This window comes from Chelmon rostratus, chromosome 13 (genome assembly GCF_017976325.1).
Source record: "Chelmon rostratus isolate fCheRos1 chromosome 13, fCheRos1.pri, whole genome shotgun sequence".
Lineage (NCBI taxonomy): Eukaryota > Metazoa > Chordata > Actinopteri > Chaetodontiformes > Chaetodontidae > Chelmon > Chelmon rostratus.
The window spans coordinates 11749133-11772293 of NC_055670.1; the positions used below are offsets into that span (position 1 = coordinate 11749133).

At 42.8% G+C, this 23161-nt stretch overlaps 1 protein-coding gene across 1 annotated transcript in view; it reads left to right on the forward strand.

The window, feature by feature from the left end:
* The window catches only part of LOC121616199 (glypican-6-like), an 81965-nt gene that overhangs the window by 45228 nt on the left and 13576 nt on the right, over positions 1-23161 (forward strand). Inside the window, exons 5-6 of the mRNA XM_041950896.1 lie at positions 11837-11967; positions 12599-12742. Of these exons, the coding sequence (XP_041806830.1) occupies positions 11837-11967; positions 12599-12742 (275 nt within the window). The remainder of the gene's footprint in view (positions 1-11836; positions 11968-12598; positions 12743-23161) is intronic.

Sequence of the window (23161 nt, forward strand, 5' to 3'; positions counted from 1 at the left end):
TTAATCCCGGAGCAGCATTCATTCTGTCTTCATCAGGACTCTTGTCAATTGGATTATTGTCCGTCCGTGTAGATTAAATGCCAGTTCTATATCTTTTGGCTCTGACATTTCATGCTCATTATGGGATGAAGGATTTTCAATTAGCTTAAGGTCCAACCACAAAGAAGATATTGACTTGGCTCTTGGTGTTAAATTGTCAGGAAGGCTGTTTCGTGTCCAGCACGGACGGACAGATCGTCGTAATGTGTGTACAGTCGATGAGCGGTACGCTGATATGAATCATACTGTGCAAATGTGTCGCTCTCATCGGCAACAGTCAATAATTATTACTCAGATCTGACAGTTAGTCGCCTTCTCAACTTTAACCGGGTTATATCGGCTTGCTGAAAAAGAATAAGGCGCCGAGGCCTGAGGGCTCAGAGGGAAATTGCGAGAAACACCTGATAGTCCTGACACAGAGCTGGTACAGGCTCGCAGCTAAGATATTCATCTTGATTCCTGTGGCATCCATTCAGACCAACATCATACACCTGCTCCACTGACCAGAGAAGACAAGATATTGGGGAGGCGAAAACTAATCCAAGCAAAGAGTGAGAAATCCTTTAAACCTGGGGGCTGTGCGCCTGATAGCAACGATTTTCCCCTGCAACCCCTTCTCACCCAACGACTCCACCTGCAGGAAATAACACCCTCTGATTAAAAAAATTCCAACTTGTGACAGAACTTGAAAAAAGCGGGAAAAAAAAAACCTTATGCCACTTCACATTAAGCAGGGTCTCACCTTTAGTTATCCGTGGCGTGAGTGTGAAGCAGAGAGGAGCTGATGTGGCACCGCCAGAGGCAGGCTGAGGCAGATGTGTGTTTGAAGAGCAGCTGCATTGCTGTATATTCCTCAGAAATGTGAAATGATTAGAAACTATCTCTGAATTTACTTACTGTGCTTTCAGAACTGGTTCAGATTGCAAATTTTTGGATGATTTGATTGGTTCTTTCTTGTATCTGTCCATCCTGAATCACTCATTCCACTTTATTTATATGTGACAAACAGTATGCATATGCAGGATATCTTTATTTAAGTATTCACTAGCAACTTTAGATCAAATGTCCTTGTGCAGATGCTTTGCTTGCCCCTAAGCAAGAGATTAATTAGACAAGCAAATAAAATTTGACCAAGAAATTTCATTTAAAGCATGAGCTGACTCCAGCCTCCAAAAGGCCAATGTCAATTACAGCAGTCTCACGCTGTCATTTCGGATTCACTTGGAAAGGTGCTGTTCCCCGAGCTAATACCGCTTTAGTTCCAGGGCGCCATCCCATTATTAATATTGACATGAAACACTCTTTGCTCAGTAGCGTTGCTAAATGTTTGTGTGACATGCAGCAGCTAAAATGATACCTACGGTTTTAGCGAACACAAGCCAAACAGAGCTAGAATGTCAGTGTGTAACCTGCGTTTCTTCCTTAATGTTACAGCGGATGAATCAAATCTGAATAAATCATACAGCAGATTAAATGGCACTGCTGAGTAGCCAGTCTGGAATCCATTTGTTCCCACTGGAGGACAAATCCTCGCTGACCTATCCCCGTTCTGCAGCTAACGACAAGGCTTGCTCAGGGCGTTCATTATGGAAACACACACTAATTATAGCATGTTTTTAAGCAGTGCTTTATAAGCATTCCTGCAGTAAACCCATTGCAGAGTTTGATTGAGAAATGAACTCGTAATAAATGCTGCTTTGCTCGTCATAATAAACATCTGGTTAAAAAAGTGCTCCACGTGATGAGATTAAGAGTGGGATTAGAGTTTAATTGCATGAATTACTTTGAAGCATGGAGCGACTGATGAACAGCTGTCAGTCTGTTTTCCTCACCTGAGAACATAATCAGGATGGAGCATTACGCTCCCTGCATGTGGATATGGCTAGATATCTGTTTTAAGGCGACCGCTTTGACGGTATTTACTTGTCTTTGTGTTTAAAAACTCTTCTTTTTGTTGAAACGTGTTCTGAAGCAGGCTGTTTTTAACCATTTTTAATGTTATTCATCAGGCTGTCTGCGTCGACGTCTTCTTCCTCTTAGGTCGTTTGAATATCAGCCGCATGCTGCGGTGATGAATATTGTCCACTGCGGCGTCCACCCCATGCGCCATTATCATTATTTCTGCGTTGACAGGTGTTCAACACCTGTGATGGAGCTTCTCCTCCTGCACCTTCACAATATTCTCAGTGAGACGCGCGCTTGGCTTAAAGTAATTCATTAACTGGTCACCAACTGGTTGCCGCCGCCGCCGCTTTATTTGCAATCTTGTTGCAGTGGTGTTTACAGGCTGTTGTCCTCTCTGGAGAGACGTGTCACCACACTGGAAGTGATGTGCATCGATTCTATCTGCTCATTTCTTTTTAATTAGGTGATTTGTTTCACTTGGTAACCGGAGCCAGCCGCAGCCTCGCTGTTTATGAAAATTCCAGCCAGCAACATATCCTTTCCTTTGTGAAAAATTCCTCATGAATAAAATATTGAGTAGAAAAACCTTCTCCAACCCGCTGTGAGTGGACAACTCGTGTCTGAGAGTCAGGCCGCATGACTATTTCCTGCTCACAAGGCTGCTGAAGGGTTTTGAGATTTTATGCTTTTACTGGCGTGAATTCAGACACTGATACATCTTTGCACTTGACCAGAATTAAAGCGAGCTGATTCTCCTTTCACACCCAAACAGGGACACATTCGCTAGCAGCCAATCCGAAAGGCTCAACGCGCATCATCCGACCTGATTTGATGACCCTCCTCCTGACCCGGGTTTAATGTGGCTCAGACAATACTCCGCTTTAGCGATCAGGTGTTTCTATTACGCGTCATTTCATTCAATGTTATTAACGTTTAGAATATATTCATGCAGGTCTCCAGCTGGTCTGGCAAAGGGGGAGAGAAGGCACATGAGTGGGCGAGTAAGAGTGCGAGTTCATTGAAAGGAAAAGCAGCAAATGCTCAAGTCTGACAAGCTGGAGCCATGAAATCACAAATATAAATTAGTTGCCAGTTCTTGCAACCAACACTCTCTGTTACTTCTCTTAGTTTTTCTAATTAAACAGTGGTGACAGAGCAGCTAGGGATGATTGAATATCAGGAATCAAGTTTTAAAAATTGTCCTTAATACCACTTTTGATCACATGCTGCATCTGTCAGTGCAGCATCTAAAATGTGGAGTAAAGCTGTTTTTCGTGAAACGTTCAGACTTGATCCTTTTTTTCTGACTTGAAATAACTGTTGACTCATACACCGTCCTTTTATACGATTGTCTCAATGGGCCTCTGTGCTCTCTGTGCGCACAATTTCAATGATTTATTAGATTACCTGCAAGAAAAAGAGAGACAGAAAGTCGCCTTGCATCTGATGTGGGCCTAATAACACACCTGACTGTGCAGTCACATGTACTGTACAGTGGTTTTGAAATCAGGGAGCTTGAACTCCCACAGGCAGCAAAGTGCAGCCACAGGTCTTTATATTTAGTTGCCATTTCAGCTCCTCAGACTTGCAGCACCCACAGGAACAAAGTTTAATTTGACGATGCAGACTTCAGCTGGCCGTCATTGTCTTCACCTTGCATGGGGTCCAGTCTGTGATGAAATGCCAAAGGAAAATTAGTGTCAAGGATGCCTGCATCCTCTGTTCTATTTGTGTTTTTCCATCCTGCGTGAGGTCTGCATTTCCATCCAGAGGACAGATGCTTTTGAACAGCGGTGATTTAGAACAGTGGTGCCTAAAAGCCATTTTGCGCACACCTTTGGAGTTAAATGGATTTATAATGGTTGTTTGCACAGTCTAATCTCTGTGCTGTGTTTCACCACCCATGGGCAGAAAATACAAAGCTGCACTGCAAACTCTACAGTCCAGTAAAACGGTCAAAAAAAAAAAAAAAAAGATCTGTCCTTAAATCCAGCAAAACTTTAAAAGAAAAATCTTGAAATGAATACTAAAAGAAATTCAAGATAGAAGTTCTTGAATCTGGATTTTTGTTGTGCACAATATCAGATATAAAACCTTGAAATTAGATCCTAATTCTGCTTCTTTATACCTGATGAAAAATGAGTTTCACCAGGAGAGCGTGACACACCAGGTGCTCTTAACAGTAATCTTTTAACCATTCAGTCATAGTGAAAAGATGTCCTCTTCAAACAAGGCTTACTTTTTCAAAGAATATTCTAGAAGTGCCATTTTTTTAAAGTGGCTATAATCAATGTTTTTATAATAGCAATGGATGAGTTGACAGTGTTGGAGTGATGAACTCACAGAGAATCTGCCCACTACAGTTAGCCGCTCGCTGGTGAACATGAAGCATTTAGCATCTAAAAAGTCTGGTATTTCCCTCAGGAGCGCGCAGAAATAAAAGCAGAGCTGAGAAGAGAGCGAATATTGAACTTTCATTCACCAGGTGATCAGAGACATGACTCAATGAATGCTAATATTGCTCCGTGCCTGCTGGATGTGTAAATAAGCAACTGTTTGCCAAAAAGTTCACCCAAAGGTGATGATTTCTTTCCTCTTCCCTAGAGGGGCCAGAAACATTGAACCAGTCTAACGCTAGTGCAGCAGCCTGCCTTAAAGAATCGGTTAGGATTTTTTGTATGTACGTATTGAGATCACCATTAACATTGCAATGGTTCCTTCTGCTCATACTGCACGTGCAGAGATTCCTCACTAAAGCAGCAACCAAGTTGGGGACAAATCCACAGTCCCTACTGGTTGCCTGGAAACTGGACCTGTCCAGGAAATAGTCTGGAATATAATCACCCGTATAATGCAGAATTACCATTTTTGCACGCTGATTGAACAAATGAGACATAACGTGTTGATTGGTGAACTTTAGAGGAGCTCATAGCCAGACTTTATTACTGCTGGACAGAGCCAGGATAGCTGTTTCCCCCTGTTTCCAGCCTTTGTGCTAAGCTAAACCTCATAGCCTTATATTTAACAGAGGGAGATGAGAGTGGTATTGATCCTCTCATCTAACTCTACACCAGAAAGCAAACAAACCCAATTTATCTAATTATTCCTTTAAGTTCAGCAGTCTTCATCAGATCAAGTTTGCGTCTTCATCCTGGCAGTTGCGACTGTTAAACCACGTTCCTGCGCCACATCGTAGCAAAGAAACACTGAGCAGAGGAACTTAGACCTCTAACTTTAAGATGAACCTGCTCACTTCGGTATTTAGTTTTTGTGGTGACGACTGTGCCTTTAACCTGTTAGGCCAAAAGAATGAAAGCGGTGCTGTGTTGTTGTTCTTGGAATATACAAAACCATGTAGTTTCCTTAATAAACATTACATTGTAAGCCTTCCAAAGACAGGAGTTATTTCTGGCAGAGTATAGACGCAGCCTGTGCCACCCTTGTACATCATCTGTCTACAGATTTCAAACAAATATTGTAGAACATATTGCGCGCCTTCATAAAGCAGCACCCGGTGAACACCGTGCTCTCGCCTCTGCAAAGGCATCTGTAGCGACAACACTAATTTCCTTTTTTTTTTTTTTTTTTTTTTTTTTAGAGTTCTTGGCTTTCCTAATCACTCACAGCTACACGAAGATGTGGTTGAGTGGATCTAATTACAGATTCACTTCCCACCTGTGCAATTACAAATCTGCAGAAAGGGAGAAATTTTGTGAAGAGAGAGAAATTATTCTCTCTGGCGTCTTTACGAGCAGCGAGGCCTGTCGTTGTCTTTGCACGGAGCTGCTTCGTTGTCTTTGCTGTCCAGATCAAGTCTGAGTTTTGGAGCGGCGAGATGCTCCGGAACACGTCGCATTTGCAGAGTGCAAACAGGGGCTGTTCATTAGGGGGGAGGACATCTTTAACACACTTGTGGGCAAGTTACGACAGTTAAGACAGAAATTCCATTACATCTCCAACCCCATTAGTAACACGAGCTGCTTTTGAATGCCTCACTATCGGATTGTGCTGCTTGCTTTCATTAGCAGTGCAGCGCAGTATCAGTGCTGCTCTTGTATGTGGCTTTCATGTTAGCAGCCTTGCATAGTGTTTCGTGTGCTGTCATCACTCCTTTGCAAATCTGTGCAGTGATAATGAAAAAAGAATGATGATGAGTGTCATGTTATATTCAATTATGAGTATTGCAGCTCTCTGGGGTTCTACTTAGGGTGGAGATGCGCTTGCTTTTTAATCATGTAATTGCATACACAACTACCTGCGTCAAGAACATAATTGTTGATATGCTCGCCCATGTATTGTGCATGTTGCTGGAAGATACCACTAGCGGGCACACCGGATGACTAAAACAGCATAGATTAGTACAGTCTAGATTTGCAGCATTTAAGCATGTAAACATGGTGGAGTTGAGGAAGTAACCATTTTGTGAGTTCTTAGATCACAGCAAAAAAGCGACAGTGGCGCTGACGTAGATGACACATAAGACCCCAAAATCAAGCGCGTCGTGAAAATGGTGAGTATGTTTCTATCGTTCTGCCAGTGTGCGAAACTGATGATGACACCACCAGTATTTTCTAAAGTCCACCTGCCACCATCCACATCCTGCCGTAGCTTTAAATTCTGAGGATGTGCACAACCGGTGCTTCAAACAGATGCAGAAGGCGGCCTTCATGCACATGCAAACACATAGTTAAAAGGAAGCATATCTCCGCCTGTAGGCGCAATGGTAATGCTAATATGCTCACAGTGACAATGCTAACATGCTGATGTTTGCCGTCCTATAGCTTGTTAGCATGCATTTGCCAATTAGCATTAAAAGCAAAGCACAGCCGTGGCTGATGGGGAATTTTGACCTGATGATGGCTCTGTGAAAACTTACAATTCCTCCTGAGGGGCACATGAATGCCTGTGCCTAATTTCATGGCAATCCATCCAATAGTTGTTGTGATACATCACTCAAAACTACAAAAGTTGACCTCACAGTGGCACTAGAGGGCAGTCAGGAGATACATCCTCTGGGAAGCATGAATGTCTGGACAAATTTCACAGCAGTCCATCAGAGATATTGCAGTCTGGACTAAAGTGGTCCACTGACAGAATTGCCATCCATAGTAGAGCCACATCCTTCTTAAAGCGAGTCTTTGTAAAAGCCAACTTCACCCCAGTAGATTGCACTTATAAGTGATAAGCTCCTATTGGCAACACCTCTCCAAGAAATTCCCATCATTTCCCAACGCGCGGCCTCTCATGGGTGTTATGGCTGTCGTGTGGTACAGCAGAGCAGGAAGTGTTTAATGGCCATCTTTTAGCTCAGTATTCATGAGTATGTTTAAGGTGAGGCTATTTCCACAGCAGAGCAGACAATCTGTCCGGGAGAGGCTCATTCTCCTCCATCCAGCTTGCGGCTCAGCGGCTGCTGTGCATACAGGTCTGCAGATCCATATCGCATTGTCTCCCAGACTTTAAGCTGAACAAAGCTCTACATCTTGTAGAAGCACTCTTTCTTGCCGTGTGCTGTGTTTATATGGTCGTGACATGCTCTTTGTGATCCTCGCATCGGCTGGGGATGCTTTTCATATACGGCGTGTTGACCTTTTCTCCGAGAGTCACCGGAGGATGACAGAGAAGACGAGCAGCCACCAGCTTGTCTGCTATGGAGAAAATCCCTTTGTATATGAGAGTTTTAATAAAAGAACAAATGATTTTGAACAAGCTTTTAAGGTTTTGCAGGAAAAATGAACTCTTGATGGTCTGAGTGTGCCGGCTCGCTTTTATTGCTGTTAATACTTAACAGTATGTGCAAACGTGTGTGTGTGTCTCTGTGTCATATGTGTATGTTCAAGGACTTTCATGAGGACAAAGTATGACCAAGCAACAACATGCATTTTTTTCTTCTTCCCCAATTTTATACCGTTTCATATAGCACCATTTGTTGGTTGGCTGAACCACAGATGAGCTGTGCTTTACAGAATCTAAATTACACTGGAGCCATTTTTCATTCTGTGGAGCTCTTCACAGGCAAAGAGCCATAGATGGGCCTGTTCACTTTCCTTATTTGTCCTTGTCTGCTGGAGGTTGCTGCTGGCTGACATAGCCTGAATTTAAGTGGACATCAATCTCGATAAAGAGGCAGAGCCCAGAGTAATATTACCTCCTCAGATTTTTTTTTGTAGCTGTTTAGCGAGACAGTGCAAATAAGCATGTTTCACATCACAAACTGAAACATTAACCTCCAATATGGAACTAAATGTTTGGATCACGCTGTGCTTTCATGGCGTGGTGTCTTTTAGTTGAATATGTCTATATCCAGTAAGGCCCAGTCTCAGTTGTTTTTAAAACCTCTCAGCTCAGAACAGGACAAGATGCGTCTATTTGCATGGCTGTGTCGTGATGATAAAAAGATTTCCTCCAGCTGGCCTGTGGCCTATCTCAGTGCTGCAAAAGTGATGCAGGGGAAATTTGGCTTGCCGTGGCAGCCGTGCCACAGCGGACTGGACTTCATGCACTCCTCATAAATGAGAGTCATTAATTCTCCATGTAGGTTTCTCCACACGCGGTGCAGGAGCCCCTCTTCCTCTGGGACAAAGCCGTACCCTGGCCTGACTCAACCCAATCGACACCACTTCCCGTCCCCCTCCGCTCTCTCCTCCGTCTCTGTCTGCTCTCTCTCAGTTATATATGAAGACAGAGATCCCAGCTCCCCCTGTTTGTCGAGCCCATCTGATAAGTTACAGATAAGTCACCATCGCTGGGAAAGATTGCCATCATCTCTGATGCTAGAGGCACTCTTCTTTTCTCTTATTGTGAAATATGAGTTTTTTCCCAGTTGGCTCCCCTGACCTAAATTTTCAGTGTTTGCACTGTTTTTTTAAGCTTATGTTTGAATGTAGATTTTTTTTAATGTCTGTTTGTCATAAAGGAAGCAGACACACCTGGGGCAGTCGAATGAATTTCCATCATAAACAGATTTAACAGCAAAGCTATACAGCAACACCAAAGTCAAATTATTTTCAGAGAAAAACAGCAAAAGAAAGTGCTTCTGTCTTAATTGCAGTTCGGTGTCAAACATATTATAACAGCAGATCAGCATCAAATCTTATTTCCTCTGTTCGTTTGATTGTCCTGCCGGTGCAGGTGTCATCTACACTGAGGACATGTGGTTGCAGAGTGGTGCAGTTGAAGTGCTACTGTAGGAAACCATTTGGCACTGATATAGTCTGTATATTAAAATCTCAGTGAGCATCACAGGCTATTTGCAGTCCACAGTGTAAACAAACAGAAGGGCTCTTCAAAGGCTCCGATTTTGCCATAATTGGAAAGGAAATGGAGCCAGAGCTGAGCTAATGTTTCTCAGCTCTTTTCCTCTGCCATTACTGATCTCAGGTCCCAGAAGAATGAAGAGCTAGACAGGCCTGCTATCAAAGAAACTGAGTATAATTTTGATTTTCTTTTCTTTTCAGGTACAGCATTTGTCTCCTATATTCCCTTCAGGCCTTTGGCTGCCTTTTACACAGAATATTAGTTTCAATTAATTTTCGTAGAAATGTTTTTTTTAATCGTTTCAGCCGCTCCTTTTGGGTCTGTTCTCTGGAATAATATCTGTGCCTTCACAGTTTGGGAATAAATTATGCCGTTTTCTTGTGATGGGTGGGGTGGTGGGAGCAGCTAGCCAAAAGAAATATATGAAGCATTATTTTAAAAGAAAACAGCACGCTGCTGCCTGCATCTTGGTGCAGATTAAATAAACTGTTAAGGCAGCATGTAAGAATCCGTTGTGTCTGTACTCTCCAAATGACAGCGTGACCTGATTTAGTAGCGAGGTAATTGAAGAGTCATTATGACGGCCTGCTGGTGAGGTCTTGTCCTGGGAGGTCTGTGGATGGGGAAACCTCTCCTGACAGACTGCCTGAGTGCTGTCTCCAGATCTGGGCCTGAGTTAGTGGTTTGGTGATGTCCAACTCCCTGTGGCACACCGTTCATATGCGGAGCTGCCATTATTGAGATGCATTAGGTCTGAGAGCATTTAAGTTTCTCGGTAATATCAATTAACTCGCTTAGCCTCTGAAGGGTAACAGCTGTTAACTAGTTTGAGCTACTGTGGAATCTGCACCACCACAGTTGTAAATATGAAATATTTTGAAGGCAGCGTCTTTATATAGAGCGATCAGAGGCGTTAATTCAAAGCGATGAAAAGGAAACGGACTCTGTGGAGGTGATAATGCTAAGTGTCTCCTGTTCAACAAGCCCTTCTGGCTTGTGTCCACACGAGGATATTAATGAGCCGCTGACCTTATAGGATTCATTTCCCGCAGTCGATGTAAATAAACGCTGGGCTTTTCAAAAGTTCTATTAAATCAGTGACTCATCAGCGCGTTTTGTTGCACACAGCATAACCAAATTTCATTGACTTGATTGAGTCGATCTACATAAAAATCTAATTTGCCTCAAGAAACGTTCATGCTTCATAAGTGTTGGCTGTGAGGAGAAGGCGGAGGTAACTGACAGTGCCGTGTAGTAATCAGAAGGCAGGATGCAGTGCCGTTTGAATGGATGACCTTTGGTGAAATGTCACATAAGAAGCTAACAATTCGTTTTCTGTTTGTTTTAAATTATTTAGTCTTTTAAATGTCAGAAAATGGTGAAAAAAATGCACATCACAGAAACAGCTGGGACGCTGTGGAAAGCATAAATAAAACAGGATGTGATCATTTGCTGATCCTTTTTGACATAAACTCAATTGAAAACAGTACAAAGACAATATATTTAATGTCTTACATTTTCATTGTAAATATCTGCTTATTCTGAATGTGATGCAGCAACACGTTTCAAACAAGTTGGGACAGGAGCAACAAAAGACTGGGAAAGCTGTGGAACGATCCAAAAACACCTGTTTGGATCATTCCACAGGTAAACAGGTTGATTGGTAACAGGTGATAGTGTCATGATTGGGTATGAAAGGAGCATCCTGGAAAGGCTCAGTCGTTCACAAGTGAGGATGGAGCGAGGTTCAACACTTGTTGTATAAGGGATGCTACAACATGGACTCAGGCACACTTCGTAAAACAGTTGTTAGTAAACACAGCTAGTTTGCTAATGACTGCATTCTGGTTTTATTTACGTCTTACAAAGCGTCCCAACATTTTCTGGCTCTGGGTTGTAAATAGAAGTCTGCAATATGGAAATTAACAGTGTTTCTTTGGTTGTGTGTAGAATCGACCTTTTGTGTTTTTTTCTTTATTCCTAACTCTCTGACGAAGCCTGACACACAGGAGCTTAAGAAAGCAGAAGGGACTAGAGAAAAAAAAAAGCAAATAAGGAAAGCATGCTCACCAGCTTGACAACTTTGTGTTTTGGAAAGCGCTTCAAATACAGAAAACCTGCATCGACGAAATGCGAGCAATTATGTAAAACACTTGCATATAAAAATAAAAATCCAAGCAAATATAGAGACACTGCAGATGTACACAAATGAGCTGAGCTGCAGCACAATAAAAATGTATCCAAGTACATGCGCGGAGCCGGTCAATGACGGTGTTTTCTGCATTTTCAGTGAACTTGTAAATGTGCGATCACACTGGAATATGCTCGTATTTTCTCAAGCTGCAGTGAGAGAGTTCTCCAAAGCGTTACTAATATTGGACCCTGCCACATCAGACATGACAGGAATGTCTTACTAAGCATGTGAGCAGTCCCACATAGGACATGCTATTAGAATATATTGACTGAAAATAGAGATGGTCTGTTACTTTCCAGTGCAGTCCTTTCATAAACAACCACTTATGACCACTTAGGTACCACTGAAAAGTGTTTTTATTTTTCAACTGAATTGTGTCTTTTTGCACCTCTGCTTGTCTTCCCTTCAACACCCCACCTTTTTTTCCCACTGTTATGACAGATGCCATGCTGCTGGTGGCACAGAGGCTGGAGGGACCTTTCAACATCGAATCCGTCATGGAGCCTATTGATGTCAAGATTTCAGAGGCCATCATGAATATGCAAGATAACAGTGCCCAGGTCTCTTACAGGGTACGTCCATTAGGTTTATAGCCAGAGAGGAGAAGTAAGAGCTCAGACAGAACTGTAGAGGAGCTCGCTTTAAGTCTTACTGGGCTGTGTCTAAGGTGTGTAGTGCAACACGTTCTAATTATGTCCAAGTTTAGGTCTTGTATTTGAATTATATGTTTCAATTTGGTCAGATAATCTTAGTTCAACTAACAGTAGTTAATGTGTTTCCTGTGTTTTACTGCATTTTTCTTTGCCCACAAAATTGTAGTCAGAAAGAAAAAAAAAGGTAGGTGGTTGTGAAGAATTTTTTCAGCCTACACAGTTTTTGGATGCCAGTTCTCATTCGAAGCTAAATGCTCCGCTGGCTTTCCCATGCAGCAGATGCAGTTTTGTTTATGGTTTAAGTATATGTGGTATTTTCCCAAAAGCCCGTAAAAACGTAACTCTGCCATCGTAAATAGCATCGGTCACAGCTCTTAGTTGAATCACCTATCAACGTGGTTACCTCAGCTTGACAAAGAGCACTGTCACGCCGGTAATGTGGGGTGAATGCCTCGCAAGACCTTAACAAAACAGCATGTTTTCCCTATTTTCTGCATCCAGGGTAATTTAAACCCCTGACAATTGGGTGCCCATGTTTTTGTAATTGCAGGTTTTTCAAGGCTGCGGCCAGCCAAAACCCGCAGAAATGACTAGGTCTACCCGTGGTGTTTCGGATGTGTTCAACGCTCGCTTCAGGCCGTACAGCCCAGAGGAGCGGCCCACCACTGCAGCTGGCACAAGCCTGGACAGACTGGTAAGGAGGCAGAGCCGGTGTTGCTGTTTTCAGGCAAGACACCGCTTCAGTGTAAACATCATTTGTCTTTCTGACTTGACACTGTTGATTAAAGCTGGTGATTTGCCACCGTAAGCCCCTGGAGCCGGAAATTAATTCTTTGTGCTTGTCCTCCATTCAGGCCCCTCTATCGATCTGTGTTTGTTAACGAATCAACAGTCTTACCCCAAGAGGGCAGCGGAAGGTGTGGCGCGCTGCGTTCGCTGCCCTTCTCATCCCTGTGTACTTGGCAAACAGAAAAGAGAGGGATGAAAGAATTGATGGATAGATTTTGTGAGGCTGACCATAGTATCAATTGTTTGCTGTAAAGCACGCCTTTATTTTCTATCAGATTAGCTGCATGTTTGTCGGATTGGATCTTGATACATGGATTTCCATCTCAAACAACCTTGAAACCTAAAATGCAGCATCAGGGTAAAGGTTAACGCGGAGCTGACAGACCAATTCAGCTGAGAGACAGTTCTCATCATGGATTACCTTTGCAGCCACTGTGCCCTTCCTCTCTCCCCTCCAGCCCCTTTCAGAGTGAATCTTTTCAAGTCGTGTCTCACTTGTGTTGGTGTTTTGGGTTTGTTTGTTTTTTTGCATTCTCGACCCTTGAAAAATAGCAAATTTCTTGAATCAGTTTAGCGGAGCGACAGCTTCGCCCACAGTGTTTAAAACCTGCGAAATCAAGTGTCTCAGTGTTTTGTGTCAGGTTAATAATAGGTTATTTACTTAATGAATACATAATTTGAATAGCAGTATTTTTTTGCCATCTGGCTCCTGGAATCCCACAACAATAAATGACTTATGTGTTTTATTCAATACTAATTATGTTTTTTTGCACCATCTAATTAATTCTGCACACATTTTTGATGCTTTATATACAGCCTCTTTAGCTCTCTATGTCCATCAACGATTTCTTCCACCTACACTGAATTAATTAAGACTTTCTGTTTCCCTGCCTTTACGCTGCAAACCAGAGGATTGTTTGGAATGCGATGCAACACAGTGTAAGGTTCAAGATTTTATACTTATTTCACTTGTTTTTGCTGGGTGTATTGTCTGCAACTGTTTCATGCATTGTGACTGGAAGCAAAAAATGATGTCTTAATGTTGTGTGGTGTGGGGGATGCGTAGGATTGTGTTCCAAGCGTTGGAGATTTACAGTCAACGAGCACCGCGGCCTGTAAATCCTCGCGTGACAGTTGGTGTCACCTAGCCTCACTTAATTTGCTATAACAGAGCATTTTGCCTTTAATTATATCAGGGGTTCTGCTGCAGGATCTCCTCAGACTCGCTAATGGCCACTGCAGCGTGTTGTAGCATCAGAGTATCAGCTGTTAAACACCATATTTTACAGCCGAGTTTCTATCACCACAGAGATTTTTGAACACACGCCACGATGTCCTCAGCCAGTGAGGATTCCTCTCTGGAGATCCAACACGAACCTTCGTCAACCGCCATATCTATTCTAGACACATCCCCATCCAAGACCCTCATTGCCATAGCTAATAGAGTCAACTCCTCGAGGAAGCCAACCAATCAGCAGGTGACCTGCCCCGTCAGAGCTGGCAGAGGGGAGAGCTGTGAAGAGCTGCTGGGGGAGTGTTGCAGCCAGCATCTGCTCTGACAGCACAGTGAAGTGGGGGCTCCAGACTGCTCATGAATAACTGGGCTATTAGCCTGCTCGGAGACTCTCACAAGATGGAGCTCGGTGACAGGAGCTTATTTTCGACATACGATAACTAGACCGATGTACCTGAGCAGAAAATTCTATTATCAACATCCGTGCGCTGGAGGAGTCTACGCTGATCATCGCGGCCACAGGAAACGGAGAACAGTGACACTTCTATAATGTGCTATAATGAAGGTTGCTTGGTTCATGGAGAGAGAAAGGAAATGCTTGGTTTGTCTTTTGTCTCAGTGCGGCTCGCATCCGTCATTTCAGCTGCAACCAGGTGTTAGCTGAAAATCACAACTCTGCTTTTACGTTTAGAGATCTTAGTAAGTGTTTGAAGGCTTTTTGCAATACGACATACGACAGAAATGAGCAAAATACTGTGTTGACTCTGAGACAAATACATACTATTTTCTGGGAGGCACAAAACTCCAAAAGTTGCCTTTTTGATTATCCAGGAGACACAGAGCAACATTAGCATTCCTTTGGAGTCGTGGTTCAGGCAGCTGGACTAATATTCACTCTGCTTTTAGCTCTGTTTTTGGTCTCCACTGACTCCTGAGGGAAATATGTCTTTAGCCGCTAAATGCTCCTCTGTGCTGGTGCTGAGCAGGTACTGTATAGTGCGTTTTTAGAGGTTTTTCACTGAAAACAGCTCCCTGCTGCGTTTACAACAACCAAAGTGAACCGAAACAGCAAACTTTTAGGCCTTAAAATCAAACCTGCGAGTTGAATCATGATGTAAAGTTTAGTAGAGCTGCAGTAGCAAGTGTTAATTCTCTGTGGGTTCATTACTGCAAATGTCCCCTTTCATATACAAGTAGTTATGTGATCCATTGTTAGTTATTTATAGCTGTATGCAAGGTATGATTTACTTGAATGAGCTAGCTTTTGGACTATTTTGAAAAAATAACTAGTTCAGGGGCATCCTGGTGGTTGAGTGGTTAAGCTGCAACCGCAACGTTCTGGGTCCTTGATTCAAGTCGTGACCCTCTGTTGCATGTTATCACCTCCATCTCTCTCTCTCGCCCTGTGTTTCCTGCCTCTCTCTATTCTCTCTTAATATCAAACAAAGGCAAAAACGGTATAAAAGTCTGTGGATAAAAAGAGAGAGAGAGAGAGAAAAGGCTGTCTTGCTATTATGTCACACGGCCTTTATAGTCCGAGCCACCTGTTTCATATAAATAACACCATATTTAAAGTATGTACTGTATTTAACAGCTGGCAGCATCCTCCTGTACATCCTGATTGATACAACTTAAAGGTTTAATTCAAGCGATCATGCTGCACTTAAGCAAGTCGAAGCAGGGGAGGAACTGATGTGTTATATGTGAGTGCTATATCAGTGGCATTCAACTCTTTAATTTCATAAATGAAAACTGACCACAGGACAGTTTTTGAGGACAGCAAGTGAGGCAGCCACAGCGGCAGAGCATCAGTCTGCATCGAGCATTGTCAGCCAAAGATGGTGAAAGTTAGATTCAGTGAAACATGGGCTTCATGAGAGAGAGAACGGTGAGTCATTTTGTGGAAATATTGATGGTGGCAGCGGTTCGTGCAGCTAACATTGAATTATGTTGCTTGAGGACGCATGTTTTAGATACCACACACATCAGCTTACCTCCAGCTGTCAAACATCTAACAGAGTAACATTGGTTATTAACCTATCGCGGGCAAGCAAAGGCATGGCAAGAACGATGTCCTGAAAATGCACGGGTGGCCTGTAGCCTTCCATTTGCAGTATACGTATCTAATTTGTGAAGAGACTGTATGTATTTCTGTCGAGGTCCTGCAGTTGATGCGTCTGCCTCTATCAGCCACCATCCCAGCGGGCAGAAAATACGCTGCTCTCCGTCTTGCAGCATGCATGCATCCACACTGACTGCTGAGGTAGCTAGTTCACATGAGATAATCTCACTGAAGGACATTTTGAAGGGAAGAAGTACCTTTGCAGTACTCATTTTAAAATAATGGCTTCTTTTAACGTTAACTGCAGACTTCCTTTGAGAGAGAAGGCAGCATTTGGATCTATAACAGAAGGTCTTGCACAATGAGTCAGGAAGTATAGGCTACTGACGTGAATAGAAACAGCTACGGTTCCTTGTATGTTGTATTATAATTCTTAGTCACTTAAGCCATGCTGTGGTCAAATGAAGCCTGCAGCAGCATGTGATCTTCACTCAGAGGTGGTGTGGGCTTGTTATATTCATGATTTCATGTTTATTTTTTCTGCCTCTGCAGTGTCAGGTGGACACGTTACCTGCTTGCTAGGTGCAAATATTTCCTGTTTATTCGTCTGAGGATGCACAAGAATACATGCTATTATTCGGTTGCTCGGTATGTAGTCAACTGAGCAGCGGCAGAACACTTATCTCCCCTCGCTTACCATTGCATCTCTGCGGCTCTTTGGAGCTAAGACTGGACAGGTGGTCAGTGGGTGGCTTTTATGAAAAGCGATTTATTAGCCATTGTTCCTCATGAACCCGGTTCTTGCTTCTTCACTTCAATATGGCAACTCAGCTGGACCCCGGTAGGTTGTTAGTAATCTTTTCAAAAAGGGTATCACAGATACTTAACAAATATTTTTTTAGATTTGCAAAGATAGAGGCGTTAGTCCGCAACTGTTGGAAAAGTTTGGCCACGATTCTCTCTTCGTATCCAGCATGCAACAAAATACAGACGTTCAAATGCAGGTTTTGACCAGTAGCAGCTCTCTGGAGGCCTGGTGCACCAGGCGCAGGGTAGCGACTGAAGCCTGGAGCTTCCTGTCAGCGCGTGTCTTATTTGAAACTTCTTTTCTCGCCTCTGTGCTGCACGCTAGGAGTAGATGTAAAGGTGTTAGTCTCGTCTAGCAGCCCGCCTCGTGCTGCAGCATCTATGTGTTTGTCTTGCACCAGGCACATGCCTTTTTTTTCCCCCCCGTGAGAGTGCATCTTTGTTGTCCCACACGCTGTCCTCCTTTACATTCAGCCACGGGATAATTACCCGTGACAGTGACACTGCTCAGCCTTGTGAAAGTTGACAGTGGTTTAAAGTGTCCTTTGATAAGACCTTCTTGTCTGGATTTACAGCTAAGTTTGTGAGTTAAAGAATGAGCGAGGGATGGCAGGGAGTGCTTGCGTTCGTTTCTTCTGTTGCCTTTAGAGGAGCCTGGAGGAGCGGGCCCACCTCCAGCTCAATGAGCCGTGACTGTTTAATTGCCTGACATTCTGTCAGCGCACACACCCTCAAAGCTCGGAGAGAAATGGAGATTTGAAAGTCCAAAGAGGGGATAAAGGCACAACAGACTGTCAGGCTCAGAGGCACATTATAGATAAGAGGTGGAGCTATTAATTTGACATTTGTAACAAGTTTGGTGCAGTTCAATTTGGTGTAGTTTTATTGGTTCTTTTTGTCTCCCTTGTGTAATACACGGTCGACATTTTATCGGCATAAACAATAAGAGCAAAACGCAAACAAGACAGACTGTAGAAAGAGCCGGCGGGGGACAATATTTATCATTAATGAATCCTTTGATCCATAACGTCATGTCCATAAAGAGTAGAGGACCCTCTTTTCATGCAGCCTTCAGAAGACATGTCATGAAAGTCAATCAGACGTATCAGATTTGTTTCCATCTGCCTGATTTAGTCATCACCTGCAACTACAAGGTTGCTCTTGCACACGTTCTTCCCTGCTTATGTATAAATGAAAGCCAAGCTGGCCGGCTCCAGCTTCCATGATGAGTCCAGGAAGCTGGGTCGGGTTAATTTATGTGTACGTCTGAGACTCGTCGAGCTTTTGCAGAATTTCACCTGGATGTTCTATTCTGTGTTTCCTGCAAGAAGAGGCTGTAGCCGTTTACGTTAAAGAAGGTCTGTGTGCATCAAGTACGTTACAGAAAATGCTCCCAGCAATAGAGGAGACAAGACAAGAGGAAACACAGTCGAGGTTCTGATTATTGACTCTATGTTTGCATCACAAATGGTTTTCAGAAAATCTGATTTCCACCAAAATGGTTTCATTTCTTTGAATCCAATTTTCACCGTTTTCTTCTTCTTTATTATTCTATTAATATTTCATATTCTTGTCTGCCTCTGTGCACGAATGTGATCGAAGCTTGAGGATTGTGACTGCTCATTAAATGAAAAAGCTATAATTGTAAACAAATTGTAGCTCCCCTTTCATCTGCTCAGATATCATTCACTCCCGCCGCTCTCCTCTCCTCATCTCTCCGCCTGTCGTGCCCTGTCAAACGTTTTTGTGTGTGTGAGTGTGTGTGAGTGTGTGTGTGTGTGTGTGTGTGCTGCGGGATAAACATTTTTGCAAACCCAAGTCAACAATCTACAGTGCGTTCAGGAATACACCCCAAGGTTAGTCTAAACCTAGTCTAAATTCCAAGCTCCTGCTCCGAGCAGAAAAACACTGTACAAACTATTGTAGACCATACTCTCCATGGAAACTGCTAGACACGAACACACAGAGTGGTTTCCAACCTGAGGTCACAAATTCAGTGCGGAGGGTCACATGAGGATTAGCAAGATAAACAGAACATTGTGTGCTTCTTTTTCAAGGTTCTGTATAAACTTTGCTACTTTTTTTGCTTGTGAAATACGGCATATTTTTACTCCTCCAATCTGGGATAAATAAAACAACCTCCGCGGTTAAACTGCTCATGCTCTATTTATTGAAACTGAAATCTGATTGGTCAGTCTGGTTGTGATGTCACAAATCACGCTTCTTTAACGCAGTTTTAAGGTGAGCTCAGAGAGACTTTCCCTCTTTAGCAGATGAATATGTAAACTAGTGTCAAACTCTTGCATAAACACTATTCTGCACAGTGAAGGTCAAACATCCAACTGAGCAAACACATTTGGAGAGGAGTGGGACATAGAAAATAACCAAAAGCTTCCTCTGTGACTGTGGCGTTAGAGCGAGGACAGTTCGTTGAGTGTTATATCCTTGGGTCTGCTATATGCCTGATCGTGCCAATGTGCAGTTCAGTTGCTGTGAGACATTCAAGTCTGAAAGAGACAATCACTCTTGGCGAGCCCTCTCAGTAAGGGAAGGTGACGGCGGGGTGGATCAATGCTTAGAAATGCTGCCTCACAGCAAGAAAGTTCTGCACTTGAATGTTAGTTTGCTTTTTGTTTCTTTTTTTTTTTCTCGAGGTTCTCCTGCAACCATGCCATGCTGGTCAATAAACTGCCGTTAGGTGTGACTGTGTGATTGTCTGTCTGTGTTTGTTAGCATGGTGGGAAGCCAGTGATCTGCCCAGGGCTTGTCCTTGCTTTTATCCAATACTTGAGCTCCGGTCTTCCGTGGCTGTGATCGGGAGTAAGTGTGTGAAGAGCGTGACTGAATGAATAACAGGTGCAAAAAAAGGTAGTTTTTCCGCCAGCCTGGAATAGTCTGTCAAGCTGCATGCTGAATCTTTTTTACATATGGTGTGTGGTGGAAACTATAGTTTTATCCTCTACTCACTTTCTCGTAACTATTCATTCATACAGATTAGTACATAGATAACTTGTGCATCAAGGTTCAGTGTTCGAGGCTATCTTTAATGTCCCACTAGAGCTGAGAGATGATGAGAGAATAAGAAAGGACAACAACAACATCGACAGTAAATCACACAAGTAGTGCAGGGAAATTGAAATTCGTGCCAAGTACAAATATGCCAGAATGGGCAAGTGTGCAAATGTGCCAGGATAGTGCAAGGAATGCAGCCAGAGTGCTAATTGGTATTAAGCATATCAGCATCACTTGGGATGAAAGAAGCATGGAGTAAGAAACAGCGGAGTAGAAGAAGAGCTCAAACTCCCTCTGGAGTGGATGGTCCTGGCAGTCCAGTATAGCTTTAGCCGTCCCAAAAGCTTGGCCTGACTCACTTCCTGAGATCTTACCGGCCATGTTGCGAGACATCCAAATCTGTGCTTATCAGACAAATCTAGATGCCTGAACAGAGTCAATGAAGCTTCTGTAAAAGAGAGTCGTCATCTGAGTAGAGCCGTTAAAAGAGTTCATTTCTCTCAAAAAAAAAAAAAAGTCTTTGCATCCTCACGGGATTCAAAACACAGCTTGTTATCAACAACAATACCCAGATATTTGTTTTTAAGTGAAACTGAATATTCATGCACACAACCGTTTTTTTCTCTCTCTCTCTGTTTCATTCTCTGCCATGTTCGGTAGGAAACACTGAGTAAAACATCCGCGTGTGGTTTGTGAAGTCAGTTGTCAGGAAAAAGGCACAACCACTCCTTTCCCAAAATCTTGACCCAGGCTTTATATTTGTGCAGGCCAGGAACATGTCAAGCCACTGAAACATTCTTGTTTTGGATACAGCTTAATGGAAGTAAAGTGGGCCTGTCCACAGCACCGTCCTCTGAGCTGCTGTATCTACACACTCCTGACCAAGCCGTGCAATTATGTAGATTCCACAGATTCTAACATGACTCTCTGAGACCGCACAAAAATAAATAGTCTGGAAATGCATATGTGGCATCATGGTTTAGGGCATTGTTTGACCGTAAATTCAACAAATCTCTCTGTGAGGAGTGGATCTCGAGCATAAATATTTGACTGCTGTAAAATGACATACTGACAAATTCTAAATGTACCTTTTAAGTGTGAATCAGCCCTACAGCACCGGCTGGATCTGGAGGTTTTGTGTGACTTGCTCTGTGTGTAACCCGAACAGTATCTCATGGTTTATTACCAGAGAAATGTGGAAAACAAACGCGGATTGAAAAGGTTCCTTAGTGACTGTATAATGGCTGCTATGGAAGGTCAATAACCTCTCTTGCTTTTTAAATGCATGATCATTTCTCTTTTCAAGCTCACACACCAGCCATGCCTCTATACTACTGAGTGGTCTTTGCAATGTAGCTTAAACATGAAAGACCGAAACATAAAGAGCTTCCCAAAGCAGGCCTGATGTCAAGGCACCGTTTTCTCAGTCAAAACAGCTGTGTTTACTGCTCACGAGGCAAAAGACAGGAACTTCCATTTCTTAACGTGATCAAATGAGAAGCTGCAGCCTCACACGACATGCAGATACTCCATATTTCACAGCAGGCGGACACCTGGAGGTCACCTCATCACACAGCAGTGATAGTGCTGTAAGCACTGATGCCTCCTGACTCAGAGTCCATCACCCACATCTCTGGCACAGAATCGTTAACTTTGTTAATTTTGTGATGGAATTGGTCAGGATCAAATAATAATTAATGTTCTGTTGTTCCCAGTTAAACAGTAAAATACATTTCGGGACACTGGGAATTTTCAGCAGATGAACTGCTGTTTTGCTGCCACATAAACGACTGAATGTGGACGACAAACATCGGAAAATTAGAATAAACATTGTTAGTCATCATGAGTTTTCTGCAGTTCTGTGGTTAACATGAAATTTCATATATGGTGAGAAATCGTGGAAAACACATGCAGTAATATTGATATCGTTTAAATGTTCTTATTTTAATATTAACAACACATTAGACTGGGTGAAACTACTGTACCTGTTGAGATTTGCCTCTTGCAGGAAAAAGTGTGTGTTTCAGAGATGTTGGGACTCCCCTGCACAAGCTTGCATATGTGGAGGCCTTTAGAGGAACTGCAGCTTAAAGCTTTTCTGCCCCAGCATTCAGCCGTGCTGCTAATTATGAACGTGCACAAGTAAACAGATCTTTAACTGGACAGATTGGATTTGGGGCTATATTCTCTGAATTCTAATTATGCCGAGAGACAGTTCTAATGTGTAGTAGACCTTCAGGTCCCCACTCAGAGGAAGAGTCTGCATTATTTATATGTGTTAATGAATGATCTGAATCCAGATTACTGTTTGGTCTGTACGTTCCAGTCTGTGCATGCCAGGAAAATTAACCGTTTATTGTGTAAATCAATCAAGCTGCTTTATTTTTGTTCTAAACTTATAATTGCACCAGACTCAGTGGTGCAAAGTATCTAAGTACATTTACTCAACTGCATTTAAGTAACTCTTTGTGCTTCTTAAAAAGTATATGAGCATGTTGAATATTAAAGTGTTAAACTTCCACTTGCTGCAACATTAAAACAATGCTTGCATGTTAATGAATCAGTAAAAAACATGTAAAATACTGACAGGAGCCGTTCTCCTACATAATGAGTACTTTTACTCTTGGTACTTGAACTACATTTTGGTGACTTTGTACTTTAACTTTAGTAGATCTTTATCATGTGAAAATACAATATTTGTCAAGTCCAGATGTGGAGAGCTGCAGGCCATTAATGGCTCTCATTGCAGGTTTAGTTGAAAATAAAAAACTCACATGTGCACATACCATGTCATCAGCTTGATCCCCAGACCGGACACCGCTCAGAGACGCATCCATATATCTCCTGCTCAGTGCCACTGTTGGCACCTCTAACCCCCAACTGCTCCAGTGGAGCAGTGGAGCCCAGTGGCCAACAGATCAGACTGTAATTGTTCTGGACAGCCTCCAGTTCTTATCGTATGCAATTGTGGAACAGTGCATTCCACGAAGAGACCTCGCTGAAACTAAATAAAGCTTTTAAAAAAAGATGAGTTTGCGTGGGCGTGTAACCATGCAGATGAGTCTTCTTGCTCATTACAAGGCACATTGTTGTACAGTCAGGACTGTGCACTTTGTTCAAAATGGACCTCTGGGATCTGTACTATATTAAAACCCACTTAGGGTGACCTAGTAACCACAGTAACCACAAATCCCCACATCCACCAAAGC